Genomic DNA, 15865 nt, shown 5'->3' with positions numbered 1-15865 from the left:
TTAGTGTAAGCGAGTGAGGTGGGGAACAGCGCAGTTGCATAGGGGCAAACACAGGGAGGAGTTTGTGTTGCTGAGATTTATGGGTGTTCTGAAGTGGGACACGAAAAAGGAAGCTGGGCTAATTACTACCCCTCCACAAAAACTGACCAGGAGGTGGGAGAGCAGAGGCATGAAACCGGAGGTGAGAGAATCTCCCCTCTTCCCACAGCTCTCTGCACCATGTTCTCTGCTCTGTTCCTTTTTTAAAAAAACTCCTTTGTGCTGAGGTGTTTATATGTATGTATGTTTGCTGAAAATTAGTAAGATTATGTAGGAGGCAATAAGGGAGAGGACAGGGCTCTCTCATGGCTCACTGTCCCCTTCTTGCCTTGATAACACTGCTTTCCTCTGCAGCAGGCCTATTTATAACTTGCAAATGTACAAAATGAGGTGAGCAAGGAAAAAGCAGGCAGTTTGGGTGGAGAGAAGAGGAGGAGCCCTGCTTCCCTACTCATTGCCCTGCCCTCATCTTCCTTGAACTATTTTTTTAACGTGCACAGAAATGTAATGTTAAATATGCATGTGTATAATTTAACTGTGGTGGCGCTTCTGAGGTCAGTGCAGACCTTGCATTTCCCATCCATAGAGTCCAATGAAGAATACTCTTCAAATTCTTGATTAGCAGGGTGCTTCAACACCTTTGTTGGTGGGTTGAGACCTTTGTCAGTGGTAATCTTCCAATAGCAGCTACCCATCTATGCTGACCAAGATTCCTATATTATTTCTTACTAGAAGCAAAACTCTCTGAGCCTAAATAACTGTATATACTATGAGAGTAGAAGTTCTGAAAACCAACTAGAGCTGAGTGCCTGGCCTGAAAAAGTATGGAGCGGGAGGCATTAAAATGGGTGTCTCTGGGTTTATACACATGCTTTATTCAAATCAAAAAGCCTCACTTTAACCTGTTTTTACCAAATGCAAAGAATTGCAAGTGTGTAGATCTACAGTAATTGTGGGGACAGGGGAGTACATACTTTTAAAATGCATGAAGTGGGGAAAAAGTCTCAATACTTATCTTCATTATCCCTTTATCCTAATATTTGCTTTTTAGAGTGGAGTGTGCTTGACTCAAGCAGGAGTTAATGGGCCTGTAAAGACACAGGATTAAATATAGTATGTGTAGAAGGGGTAGGCGAGATTATTTATGTATGTTCCAACAAGCTTTTTGTTTTACAGACAATTCCCTGCCCTCCTCCCCCAAAAGATTACAATTTGAAGGCCAGATTTGGATACCCTTAAACGTATGAAGTAATATTTTAATGTCTCAAAGCATTGTCTACGAAGGAGGTGAAATGATTTGCTTAAGGTCACCCAGCACACCAATGGCAGAGTAAAACCTGTGTTTCTGGGCAGTGCCCTCTCCAGTAGGCTATGCTGCCTCTCCTGAACTGACCAAACTAGCACCCATTTAGCAAACCAGCTTTATCTAAATTGACTTATCCCACTTGGATGCAGAAAAAAGGATGTCCACACACGGACTTGCACTAAAATAACTTTTTATGTGGTGTAAACTGGTGTAGCCCAAGCCTTATTGGATTTCTTTACTCTGAGATTAGTTCTCCGCTCACATTTCTGCAGTGGAAGTATTCAACCGCCTCAAACCATTCATCACTCACGAAACTTTAGGAAATGTTGCTTTGACTTTTAGGATAAAAAAATAATTTGATATTATATTCTGCTGATGAATTTCAAAATTACAGTTAAAGCATAGAGTGGGAACGTGAAAAGCAGGCTTGGCCCAGAGCTGCGTGTACAGGGGCAGGATTTTCCCATTTTCCCATTTTGTGAGTTACAGGGAAACCAGTTTCAGACCAAGCATTCTGCGTAGGGGACCGCCAGGAACCTGAAAGTAAAGAAAAACTAACAATCGTCTCTCTGCCCCTGCTTTTATACTGATCACAAATGCAGGTGCCTTTGTGATCAACACACACACACACACACACTTAAGTTTTCCATTCTGGCTGGGTCACTTCTACTAACATCTCTGCAACGGGACAGCCCACTTGCATCATATTCCAAATAATAAAAATAGTTTGTTTGTCCCTGGGAGTGCGGTTCTCCCCTTTCGCCCCTTCTCCACAACGCATGGGAAAGGTTTATAGCACCAAGAGAAAAAGGTCTAGGAATCTATCCTGCCTCTCCCTCCAGCCGGCAACGCCCCTGAGCAATGTAGCTGCACCGTGGTCTGGTATTAACAATGCGCCTTGGTTCTCGTTGGTACAAATACAGACACCCGGTCCACGGGAGGAATAAAACTGTCGGACTCCAATGTTAATAGCAACACTACTTGCAACTGATTCAAGTGAGATGCAAAGGAATTCTGTTCTTATACTACCCTGTACCACGTCATTTCTGGCTGGAAGAGTTGAAAGGGGTGATTTGGTTGCAGATCTGCTTATCATCCCTTAGTGGACCCATTCAAACTCGGCCGTGGTTCTGGTACCCTGGGGCTAAATCTTTGTACAGTGCGCTCCGGCCCGCTGCACAACATTGGACGCTCAATCCAGTTTGTAAATTTCCCCCCGGGCTGATCGCAGCCTGTACTAGCCGCTGCCAGACTCGCTTCCTGGAAACGCTCCAACAGGAAGAGAAGTTGAAAACTGACACGTGGACTTTGTATTGCAAAGAGACAAACTCCCCTCTGAATCCCAAACCAGATCAGCTCGGCTTTCGCAAAGTAACAGGCAGGGCTGCGGTGACAGGCAGGCATTGCATCCACTCCCTGTGAATGAGCCTGGCTTTGCATCTTTCCTTTAAGCAAGCACCTTCTAGGAGAGTAGGAAATGTAACCCTGTTCTGGGGATTTTTCCTGTCATTGCTCTCTGCCCTTTTCGCAATCACTCCAGCATCCTTGCAAAAAGTGCCACAACCGCACGGTCTATCCGTGTCATTTTACTTAGTGAGTCGTCACCCTTTTGTAACAAAAATATTGAATGGCTTCAAGTATCGGTAGGAATGGTGTTCAGGTGTATAGTTCTGACCTGGTCTCGCTACATCCTCATAGCCACCACTACCATCAGCAGCAGCCTGTAAAGAATACATATAAGGAAGGCACGAAAAAAGATGGGACTGTGGATTCCTATTGGTCCAGGTAAGACTATACAGTCTGTCATTATACGTATTTTTATTCTTTTCCTTGTGCACAACCCCCTGCTATGTAGTTTTAATATGCAGAGTTTTCTTTCCCGTTTAATGGCTCTTTAATCTGTAGATAAAACACATGAGAGTTCCTGAATGACAGTGTCGTTTTGTAAGGATGGGCCAGTGGTTGGGGTTCCATCCTGGGCTGGGACACAGGGAGAGCTGAGTTCAATGCATTGCTTTGCCACAAACTTCCTGCGGACCCTCCGGCAAATTACTTAAACTCGTCGTGTCTCAGTTTCCCAGCTGTAAAATAGAGATAACAGCACTTCCTGACCTCACAGGGGTGTTGTGAGGATAATTACATTAAGACTATGAAATGATACAATGGTAATGAGGAGCAAAGAAGAACCCGCATATAGATAGATACTGTACAAACTGTCTTCCTTGTAAATCTGTGCTAAAAACACTTTTTTAAATGCAAGACAATTGAGCTTGTATCTGCTCTGTAGTTGGTTATTCAAACATGCCGTTTGAAACATTAAGAGCTTTTTATCAAAAGGTCTCAGCAGTTATGTTTGCACTGTAGATAATAACTAATTAAGATTAAAGGTAGCTAGATTACTCAGTAATAGTTTTTCCAAGTTCAATAATTAAGACTTTAAAAAAAGAACATTTTTTTTCAGCCAAAAATGTGCATCCACACTGCCTTTATGCTGATTATCAATATGATGGATATAGTAATAGTTGAGGTTACCAATTACAATGTGCATTGTGAAAAATCATATTCTAAAATGGTTTAGCTGCCCAGTCTTAACTATTAGAGGGTGCAGCAGTGTATGTGATTTTATTTTAATCTGAGTTGATCCGGGAATGATTCCTAGCTCATTTTGTATTCTCCACTGTGTGTGTAAATGTAATATTGAAAACAGGCTCAAACCTTGTGTATAAACTTAGTTGTACAAGTCTATGGCACATGCTATGTGATTGGGTGACACATGTAAAATTGCTACACTTCCCATTTTCATTACACAGCAGTACTGTGCTTAGTACGATGAGGGGGTCCCAATTCCTGATTGGTGCCTCTTGGCGCTACCACAATACAAATAACAAATTGATGTTTTCTGAGGATAGCTGAATCTCCAGGGTTATTAAGCCAAAATGTACTGCCTTTGACAGTGGTGGCATGTGTAAATTCAGGGTTGTCTTGTGTTCTGTAGGAACCTAAGAATTATCTATTTTTAATCTCTCTAAAACCGACTCTTCTCTCTGGCCTCGGGCAAATCACTTAACCTTTAGGCTTCAGTTTGCAGCCACTCTAATAATGCATAAGGGTGCTGTCAGGAATTAATTGGTTAATGTTGGTGAAATGGTTGGGAGATGGAGATAGATAAGGACGGTGACTAATTGGCAGAAGCCTTGCAAAACTGAAAGCTCATCATGGCGAGAATTCTTTAAAATGATGTGTGCTTCATAACAAATAACCATTACATCGATGGCTGATGCGACTGACCTTGATCCTCTCGTCTGCCAAGTGTGGCTGTAGCCCAGAACCTCCCATCACCACCACCACCACACATGTTAGAGAAAGTCTTCTGATCAACTACCCATTGAAGCCAATGAATTCAGTGGATTTTGTGGGCTTTGGATAAGACCCCCCAGGAGAGGTGGTAAAAAAGTAAAATCAATCAATCTGTGAAAACTTATTTGATTTTTTTTAATTGATTTGCATTGAACACTATGCTGATGAAAAGTTAGCAGTCATTTTTAACTAATGTTCTTAGCGATCATTTATGTTGTGGCCTGACCCAGACACTCCAAGCAGATTTGGAGCTGCACAATGCTGCACTCTGTATAAGCAGAGAGTAAAGGCTAGACATGCAGCCCCAAAGAGTTTACAGTCTAATTTAAGAGAAGTTGCAATCTGTAGAGCTGGTTGTAATTTTTTTTAAACCAAAGTACAGTTTTTGTAGTGGTCAACATTTTTCACTTGTTTGTGGGGAGGGAGAGAGGGTAGATGGGCCAATATAAAAAAATCTAAATGAAAGTTTCATTTGGGGAAAACTTTGTTTCAAATTTGTGGCCCCCCACCTGTGCTTCTCTGATTTGTTTTCTTTTTCCCATTAGAAAAGGGTGGAGGGAAAGTTTAAAAAAAAAAAAAAAGGGGGCGAGAGAATTTGCCCCACTGCTGCAAAGGGAAATGTTGGCAGATTTCATTCCAGATTTCTTCCAAAAAAAAAAAAAGATTGATGAACCCCTAATTTTTGATGAAAATCTAGTAGCTGCCAGTCCTGTGTCCAACTGGCTCTATCAACAAGTGTTCTATCAAACCTTATGAAGGAACAGGATGGAGGATAATGGAAATGTCAATAAGATTATCATTTGTACTGCTGTTGCACATAGAGGCTCCAGCTAGAATCCAAGCCCTATTGTGTTATGCACCACACATGCAAACACAGAAATCAGGTCCCTGCCCCGTGAACAAGACCGTCAAAGAGTGGGAAGGGAAATACAGGTACAGAAAAGGGAAGTGATTTGCCTATGGTCACACAGCAGGTGAGTGGCAGGTTTGTGCAGTTATATAAGCTAACTATCTGAGCAGGTGGATGCTTTCTAATCAATTGTATATTTTAAAATAATAGGCATAAATAAATATCAATATTTCCAGATGAACTTTACTTTACCCTTCATTCAAGCTAATGAGCTACTGTCACAGAAACAAGGATTCATCAATATGGAGAAATGACAGAATCCATTTTCATACAGAAACAAAAGACAAGCCAGGCAGCCTTCCAGATCCTCCATGCCCCCTTGGCGCAGTGAGACAGATAACCACTTATCGTTGCACGTTTGTTTTTCTGTCTTTGTTCTCCCTGGTTTATTCTTCTTCCTCTATTCTCCATTTTTTCAGCTCACTTTTCACTTTCCCTTCACCCACACATCTTATCCTATCCTCTCCAGCTGCCAATCCCAAACTTTCGAGGAACTCTCCAGTGGTTCCATTATCCCATACCATCCCTTCTCTTCCAAGGAACAACACTCAAAAAATTCTGCTTAGGGTGCTTGAATAGCTGTACAGGAAAAGGATGTCACTTTGAGTTAGGTATCAGAGGGGTAGCCGTGTTAGTCTGGATCTGTAAAAGCAGCAAAGAATCCTGTGGCACCTTATAGACTAACAGATGTATTGGAGCATAAGCTTTCCTGCTATCTGGTCACCCACAAAAGCTCATGCTCCAATACGTCTGTTAGTCTATAAGGTGCCACAGGACTCTTTGCTACTTTGAGTTAGGGTGACCAGACAGCAAGTGTGAAAAATTGGGATGGGGGTAGGGGGTAATAGGAGCCTATATAAGAAAAAGACCCAAAAATCGGGCTGACCCTATAAAATCGGGACATCTGGTCACCCTACTTTGAGTCACAACAATAATAAAATAACTAATAAAACCTAGCACTTGGAGAGCACTTTTCATCCATAGATCTCAGTGCTTTACAAGCAAGGGTCCCCAGGAGGTATGTAAATATCATCATCATCAGTTTACAGATGGGAAACTAAGGCACAGAGAAGTGAAATGCCTTGCCCAACGTCACACACAAAGTCATGGGCAGATCCAGGTTCAGAAGGTGGAGTCTAGGGGGCAGATTCTGGGCTGTGCCTCTCAGGTGCTGCAGCACAAAAGACTCAGTAGGGATTGAGGGCCGTCTGCCTTCTAGGTTCTGAGCTACACCAGGGGCTGGTGTGGTCCATGGTATAAACTAGAGCAGTTGCTTTCTGCAGAGGAAGTGTAAAGGGGCTGTGATGGGCTGGAATCTGTCCCCAGGTCACTTAACTGCTAGTCCTGTGCCCAACCCCACGGACTACACTATTCTGTTCACAGCTTTCTGATGATCACAATTCAAGTCCCATTAGTTTTTTACTGTACGAGTCACTCATCTTATTATTAAATAACATACTTGCTAAGACCCCTTTATTTGAGGAGGTGTAATCAAGAAACCAGCTGCCAGTTGTGGTTATTCAGCATTGTCAAGTGTTATTTCTCTGTTTCTGTGATCAGCATGTCTGTGTGTGATTACAGTTGCACCTTTCCACCTCCTCCAGGCTGATTTAGTTGTTTTTTTCTGCTCATACTACTGGCTAGAATCAAATTCTATCTTTATTCTGCCAAAAGCAAAATATCAAAAGAGGGAATGACCAGAAAGTTGCTCTTGCTAAACGGTGCTTGTTGCCATCTGTGGCTCTGCTAAGGAAATCCATGCTCAGGAGAGAGGCATGAAATAAACAAACTTGTCTTCCCAGTGGGAAAAAACCCACCCCTCTAGGTCATTCTAGTTGGTTATTAGCTGATTGGTTTGAAAAATCAAAGCTACCTTTGATGGCTACAGATCATAAGGTGTCAGCTGGTGTCTGACACGTTGCAATCGGGGAAAAAAGGATTCTCTCTCTCGACAGTTATTAATCGTGTTTGTTTTGGCAGTGCCTACAGGCCAACCCAGAATGGGGCCCCATTGCGTTAGATGGCACAAGCAGAGCAGTAGCTGGTCCATGTATTGAAGAGTTTACAATCTAATTAGGCGAGGCAGGCACAGGGCAGGGAAGGGTAGAACATAAAGAAGCACTTGGGTTTTCAATGGTGGGGAGCAATCATTTTTTGAGAAAAAACAAATGCAGGGAAGACAACCATCAAGCGGAGTTAAAAATAACTACCCAACACCCTTGGCAGTATCTCTGATTTAACTTGCTTCCGTACAGTCTTATTTGTGTGACTGTGCTGTGTTTACTTCACTTCGAAAGTTGCCACAAAGACGCTGTAAATTAAAGCAATGGACAGATAAGCTGCAAAAAGTCACCGGAATAGGACAATAAAGCAGGGAGGATTATCAAACATGACTGGAAACAGGGTTATGGCTCTGACACTTTCAGCAGTCGGTGAAGAAAAAATAAAGTGACCTATGATACAGGAGGGGGCTAGGATTTTGAAGTACTTCCTTAATTGCCATTGACTGCAGCAGAACACCTGATGTTCTGAGACATCAGAGCAGGAAAGGGAATTCTCTGGTAAGTTTCTGTGCAGTGAAAACCCGCAGCAGCCAGGTCTAATTCTGGGCTAACAACACTCTTGCTTTAGTCCCTGTGAAGACATGCATGAGGTGCGTGACAACACTGTGCGCACAGGCAGCCACCTGCATCCCAAGACCTCACAGCACTTTACGAGGGAAGGAGCATTCTTGTCCCTTTTTTAAAGAGAAGGAGACTGAGCTACAGAGACACTGGGGTGGATTCGTCAGAAACAGGGAGAAGGCAGCTTGCACCTCTCCTATTCCAGAGCTGCCCCAAGGTAGTTCTGAGCACTGCCCTAACAGGCTGTCTGTCTGCAGTGGCCCCTATGGACCATTGCCCCAGTGTAGAATCACCAGAGGGCAGGTTCACCGTCGCTACCCGCCCTTGTCTGGAGCCACACAAAACAGCATTAACAGGGACCAGGATATGAACCTATAACTTCTTCCTACCATAGGAAACTCCCTTTAGAAAAACAAAAACAAACGGCTGGGGCTACTGGCCATGTAGTTGGATGAGACTGTTCTTAGCCTTGCTGTCTGAACATCTCCCATATCCCTCCTTAAAATACACGCATATATGACCATCCTCATTCCAGCCTGCAAACCAGCATTAAACTAAAATCTAATGATAGCTTGAGCTTCAGCGAATCCATTTGAAAAGTCAGCCGAAACGGCTGTAAACAGACAGAATCACCAATTGGGGGAAAGGGGTAAGACTGAGTCAAGAGAAATGAAGTTGAACAAATATTTGCTCTGTGGCAGCTACTGGAGAAATTCCTCCAGTGTGAAAACACATTGCAAATAAAGGAACACTTTGCTGCTGGCTTTCCCTGGGCTAGAGTGAGGCTTAGGTTGTTGATTTATTTTGCCTTTGGGGGCTCTGCAGCATCCTAGGAAATTAGTTATAACCGTCCTCAACTGATACAAAATTTTAGAGAGCGATATTTGCTTTCACCTGAGCGATTCAGCTGGTATGAGCACAGTCCCCGGGGATTGTTACCCAGGGACACTTCAAAGAAGAGCTGCAGTGAACAGCCAGAGAGCTGCGTCGACTTTGATGGAGACATGGAGCTCAACACTGCCGTACAAGGAAAAAAATCGACAGCATCAGATACAGCTGTCTGAGGGTTGTCAGAATAAACAAACCACACCCAAGCCTATGTGGATTACTGTGGCTCAAACACAGGAGCTAATTATAGGTGTGTCCCAGTGTTGACTAGTGCTTGATAAAACAAAGGTTACTTTCTAGGTAATGAACTTCCCCCATCACACACATGTGCCCTAGATGCTGTGGGAAAGAGATGGAACCACAGGTTTCTATTTCATCTTTATGATTTCCTGTGTAGCTTGGGGGGTTGTGAAGCTTTTGTGCAGGTAAGAGAAGGGGGAGCATTAGTTTGAGAGCTGATGTGTATTCAGTCCCCTGCAGGAGCAGACATATCTTCCACTTGTTTTGCTGAGGGACAGCTGCTAGTCTCAGTTCTCAAACTTTTGTATGCGTGGCCCCTTTCACATAGCAAGCCTCTGAGTGCCACCCCCTTTATAAATTAAAAACACAATTTTTTATATTATACACTATTATAAATGCTGGAGGAGAAGCGGGTTTTGGGGGTGGAGGTTGACACCTTGCAACCTCCATGTAATAATGTTGCGACCACCTGAGAGGTCACAACCCCCAGTTTGAGAACCCCTGATTATGGAGATTGGAGAGCCCCGTATGACAGCTGAGAATCTGGCCTATTGTCTCTCCAGGGCTCCCAGCCCATAGTCAGCAAGACTAGTTCTTGATCCCAAGTCCCCAGGGAGTGGAGAACACCTAATAGGCTCCTGAAGAGAGACTGGGACTGAAAACTCAACAAAGCATTAGGACTAGACATCAGGAAATTGAGTTCGTTCCCAGCTTGGCCACTGCTATATGGAATTTTGAGCAAGTCACTTAGACCTGTGTTTTTGTGACTCAGTTTCCATATCAGTAACAGACAGATTATGTTTTCTCCCTTCATGAGGGAGGTTATTAGGTTGAATTTATTAACATCTCATAGATTTTAAGGCCAGAAGGGACCATCTGACCTCCTGCTCACTGCAGGCCACAGAACCTCACCCAGTATAGCACATTGAGCTCAGATTGAGAGTGTTATAGACATGCAAAATATTTTTATTTATTAATATTTAGTTCTTGAGAGAGGGTCATATATTTCCTCCCCCCACCCCAACGTCTATAAAGACTTGCCTAATAACCTTGTCTGTTGTTGTTTTGAGCTAGGCAGACCAGTGACTCATCTGCAGTTACAATGGTAACTATAATTAGGGGAAAATGCTTCCGCAACTGAGGCTCTTTCCTCTGATGTAAGCGCCTCAGTATCCCTGCACAGGATTAATTCTTTCAATGGTTTGGTGTGGATGTGGGCACCCAGTGCTTATATGTGACATTTAGCGTTGTTTTAGTAGATTTTCTGGCTGGAAATGCCGCCTAAGAAGCTTGTACTGTTGTGGAGTCTTCTTCATGCTTCTCCACTTGGTTTATGCTTACAGCTATAGCTAGACTTTTAAAAAAATCAAAACAATAGAAATAAATAGAACAGAATAGTAATCAAAGAGAATATTCAGGCCATGTGAAATAATCTGCCACCCTTTAAAAAAAAGGATTAAAAACTAAGGCTCATCGGAAAATTTCCATAGAAATTTTGTCAAAAACCAGGTGGGGAGAAAAACATTTTCTGTTTTCCGAGCACCCCGGTTGTTGTGGTTTCTGTATATTATTTATTATTTTTATTACAATAGAGCCTAAAGGCTGCAAGCAAGATTAGGGAAGCATTATGCAAAGCACCGTGCAGCCACACAGTAAGTGATAGTCCCTGCCCCAAAATGCTCACCATCTAAAAAGACAAGACAGACAAAGGAAGGCTTATTATCTCCATAGGAAACTGAGAGATTAAGTGGCTTGCCAAAGGGGGCATAAAGGGTCTGTGACAGAGCTGGGAATTGACGCAATGGTCTTGAATCCCAGGGTAGTGCTTTAACCACACCACTGTCTTCCCTCTCTTCTTCTACCCATACTTAAAATGCTGTAGGCCTTGATCCTACACAGTGTGGGTGCAGCGTGGTACATGTATATGCACAAGGTAAGGGGAACCTGATTCAGTGTTAATGAGAGCACCGCCTGGGCAGCAACCCAGTTACTTCTGTAGGAGTCACACCGAATGGGAGTGTGAGTTAAGCAACTCCTCTGCCTGTTGACAATCAAACACACTCCTGTCTCTCTAGACCCAGCCACTCCCTGTCAACATCCTGGGCCTGACTCTCTCACTGCCTTGTGAAATCATGGACACCAGTGAAATGAAGGTGTAAAAATGATACTACACCACTACCCCGATATAACGCGACCTGATATAACACGAATTCGGATATAACCCGGTAAAGCAGTGCTCTGGGAGGGCGGGGCTGCGCACTCCGGTGGATCAAAGCAAGTTTGATATAACGCGGTTTCACCTATAACACGGTAAGATTTTTTGGCTCCTGAGGACAGCGTTATATCGACGTAGAGGTGTATATTGATTTGATACAAGGCGTAAGCCCCTTCTCTGTTGGGGGCCTGATGTAAAGCATTTGAGCCAAGGGAACATCTCCATTGACTGCTTGAAGTTTGAGGGGCACTAGCACCTAGCCTTACGTGACTCATGGGTGCCTGCCTTCTATTCACACTTGTATTAGGGCGTAAGGACTTTGGCCCAGACACTCACTACGCTCTCAAATGAACTCACACAGAAAAATGATAAAAGGCAAAAATACCCTCTCACCCGTGGTCAAACACTTTCCCCAAAGCGCGTCTCTGACCTCTCAGCCCTCATCCTCAAAAGAAACCTGCACCACACCTTCAAAACACAGGCCTGGGACCTGAAATGCATAACTCCGCAGGACACTAAAAACCATGGACTGGTTTTATGGCTCATGATAACAATTTGTAACACCTCTGCCTGCTAACCCTTCATTGCCCACTTCATTTAAGTGGACTCTTACAGCACGCGTGAACCCTTGATGCTTAACAATCTGTGCCAACTTGTATTTAGCTCAGACACTCTGGTTAGCTTCCCCAAACCTGAAGAAGAGCTCTATGATGAAGCTCCAAGCTGGTCCCTTCCACCAACAGAAGTTGGTCCAGTAAAAGGTATTACCTCCCCGGCCCCTTGTCTTGCTCACATCCTGGGATCAACACGGCTAAAACAACACTGCAAACAGATCCTCAAAGGTATGTAGACTCCTAAATTGCATTGAAGTCAAGGGCCAGAAGGTGGTATCTTCCTCCGGCAAAAAATATTTACCCTCAGTCGGAGTTTCCTTTTCATTTCCTTTGAGGATCTGGGCCTCTGTACTTGCCGCTGCAAAGACCCACAGGATCAAGCACTGCCAGGCAATATTATAAAGAACAATTGAACTTAGTGGGCTTGAGTCTCTCTTGCCTTGCACCTCCACGCAGACATTCACACCCGTGTGCTGCCTCAGCATGGTAGCATCTTACATCCCCTTTGCTCAGTCCCCTTTCCCACCAGGAGGGAATCAGGCCTCTGTTCTGATCATAAGTAAGGCTGCGAGTTTGTCATGGAGGTCAAAGAAGTCAAGGATTCCATGACTTTCCGGGACATTCAGGACTTCTGCAGCGGCTGCTGCTAGGGCAGTCTCGGGCCACTGTCCCCAGCAACAGGAGTTGGGATGTGGGAGGGGGCTCAGTGCTGCGGGGGACGGGTGTGTGTGTGGGGGGTGAGGACTCCAGGCGGCGCTTACCTCGGGGAGCTCCCCGGAAGCAGCGACATGTCCCTCCCTCAGCTCCTAGCTCCACGCACTGCCTCTACCTGCAGGCACCACCCACGCAGCTCCCATTGGCCACAGTTCCCGGCCAATGGGAGCTGCAGAGCCGGCGCTTGGGGTGGGGGCAGCATGTGGAGCTATGAGCTGAGGGAGGGAGGGACATGTTGCCACTTCCGGGGAGTGCCGCAAGGAACCGAGTAGGGAGCCTGCCAGTCCCGCCAACCCACCCCCCCAGCACCAGCAGGGGTCCCAGGCTGCTCCCTCGGACCGTGTCCCCCAGAGCACCCGCAGCACCACCCGGGCCACAAGATCTAGTCAGGGGTATATAGTACAAGTCATGGACAGGTCACGGGCTGTGAATTTTTGTTTATTGCCCGTGACCTGTCCATGACTTTTACTAAAAATACCCAAGACTAAAACGTAGCCTTAATCATAAGGAAGAGCAGAAAAAAATGTCAAGAACTTTTCATAACTTTTTACATCACAAATTAAAATAATGTGAGTTAAAAGCATCATGTTTGATAGACCCGGCCTGACTCCTCATGTAACACCGGAGCACTGAGGATGGTGGGGGAGGGCGTTTCCATTTGCGGGTGAACAAAAAAAAAAAGGATAGTTTTGGCTTCGGGTTGAATTAAACTTTCACTGCTGTATTGTCTCCTTTTAACATAACCTCTGAAGGGCGTTTTAAGAGCATCTGTTACAGTTGCTGTTTGTTAAATTAGCCAGGCAAGGTGAAATGTGGTTAATTATTCTTCAGGCCAGGATATGTAATTTTTTGAGTTAGTTATTGTGTGTGTGAAGGGAGAGGGAGGGAAGCTTCAAAGCACAGAATGAAAAGTCTCAATACCTCCTGCTAAAACTTGGCATTGAATCCCGTGCCCTTCCATTCAGGAGATAGCAATAAATTAATTTCTAATGGGCACAACAGCCTGGCATGTTTTTACCACTCATTGTGTTTTATTCCAGCCTGTGACAGGGGCCATTGATATGTTTGTAAATGGGCTTGTGTTATATTGGGATAACTGGACTCTGACATCTATCATAATTAACTCTAACGAAGAAAAACAAATATTCATTTTCTGTACAAAAGATGTCCAAAGGAGGATGGAAGGTGCAGGGGGTTAGTTCCATGATTCCATGTATTCCATGATCAGGACTGCCTCTTTGTTGTATATTTGTACAGCACCTAGCACATGGGGCCCTGTCATCTACTGTAAAAATAAATAATAGTTAATTCCCCAGTCACCACAGCCCTTATTCTGAAATGTACAGTGCACAGGGGGACGACTGCATCCACACCGACGTCAGCAGGGCTCTACACAGGAACTGGGGTGCACCCACATGTTGTACATTGCAGAATCAGGACCTAAATTTACAGCAGAACATTTGTCTTTGCTGCAGAATGGTTCTCCAGAATCGAAGTAGAAGCAGGTGCCATCCCCTACCTGCTCTCAAACACAGTGTGCATTCTGTACACAGGCTACTTCACCTCCTCCCTGGGATTTGGTTTTCTTAATACAAAACCTAGCAATAATATATTAATAAAGTTTAGCTCAAACCTTTCTGGCCTTGCCTTTTCTTAGGGATCCTCCCTCTGGACAGATGAGTCCGCACCTTAGATCCTCCCTCTGTAGAGAACGTCTCCTACTTCCCTGATATTTGAGTGGTAACAAATCACCTGCCTCTGAGTCAGCAGAACCCACTTAGCCCTTTCTCAGCCTAATCAACACTTGCTATCAAGACGAGGTGCCTCAGGCCAACGCTGCCAACCTGTTACACTAACCCAGGGGTCGGCAACCTTTCAGAAGTGGTGTGCTGAGTCTTCATTTATTCACTCTAATTTAAGGTTTCGCGTGCCAGTCATACATTTTAACATTTTTAGAAGATCTCTTTCTATAAGACTATAATATATAACTAAACTATTGTTGTATGTAAAGTAAATAAGGTTTTTAAAAATGTTTAAGAAACTTCATTTAAAATTAAATTAAAATGCAGAGCCCCTGGAGCGGTGGGCCAGGACCCAGCAGTGTGAGTGCCACTGAAAATCAGCTTGCGTGCTGCCTTCGGCACGCGTGCCATAGGTTGCCTACCCCTGCACTAACCTTACATTTGTTATTTATATTTTTAAAAAGATTCGTTTCTAATTTTTTTGGTTATAAAAACAACAGCAAACAACTCTTCCAAACATGGACCAAGAGTAAGCAATGCAGTGACCTATGCTTTAATCTGCAGACAGCATAAATCTGAAACCTAAAGACTGCAATTGGAATATCAACATTGCTAACTGTTTCATGGCTGGGATCAAAGCAGTGTTTAGGATTAAAGAACCAGCACAGGGCATAAAGGCAGGTGGCTGAAGCACTCTTTGAATGTGAGTGACAGGGTGCAAAGCTGGCATTGCTGTGACATTTAGCTGTTTAAGGATAGACTTGTCCGGCTTGTGAAAGCACTCAGGGAAACCTGCCTGACCTGTGTGGCAGCATTGTGTGATCTGAATCACAAGTTGGCACCCAGGTTTGTATCAGGTTTGTATTGTTCCCCATCTCTTTCTTCATCCTTGCAGGCCTGAATCTCGAATCTGGACTGCGATGTTACTGCTTGGGACTTGTTTACTCTACTGTGCCAGGGTGACCATGCCTATCTGTGCTGTGGCCATGAGCAGTCACTTCGACTGGGACAAGAAACAGTCCGGCATTGTTCTGAGCAGCTTCTTCTGGGGCTACTGCTTAACTCAGATCATCGGCGGGCACCTCAGCGATCGGTACCGGAACTTTCTTATATTATCCCTTGCTCAGTTTTTGCAATAATTTTTTTGGGCAAAGTTACCAGGTATCTAACCTCCACCCCAAGGAGATGAGGATTGATAAACTAGCTGTGAAGTACT

At 44.2% G+C, this 15865-nt stretch overlaps 1 protein-coding gene across 2 annotated transcripts in view; it reads left to right on the top strand.

Moving 5' to 3' along the window:
- The first annotated feature begins 2722 nt into the window (after positions 1-2722).
- SLC17A9 (solute carrier family 17 member 9) overlaps positions 2723-15865 on the top strand; it is a 31822-nt gene continuing 18679 nt past the window's right edge. For both annotated transcript variants that reach the window (XM_054046116.1, XM_054046117.1), the window contains exons 1-2: positions 2723-3130; positions 15545-15742. In XM_054046116.1, coding sequence (XP_053902091.1) covers positions 2973-3130; positions 15545-15742 — 356 coding nt within the window. In that variant the 5' untranslated portion in view covers positions 2723-2972. The remainder of the gene's footprint in view (positions 3131-15544; positions 15743-15865) is intronic.

This window comes from Malaclemys terrapin, chromosome 12 (assembly GCF_027887155.1).
Source record: "Malaclemys terrapin pileata isolate rMalTer1 chromosome 12, rMalTer1.hap1, whole genome shotgun sequence".
In the NCBI taxonomy this organism is placed as follows: domain Eukaryota; kingdom Metazoa; phylum Chordata; order Testudines; family Emydidae; genus Malaclemys; species Malaclemys terrapin.
This window is presented reverse-complemented; position numbering and strand designations above follow the sequence as displayed.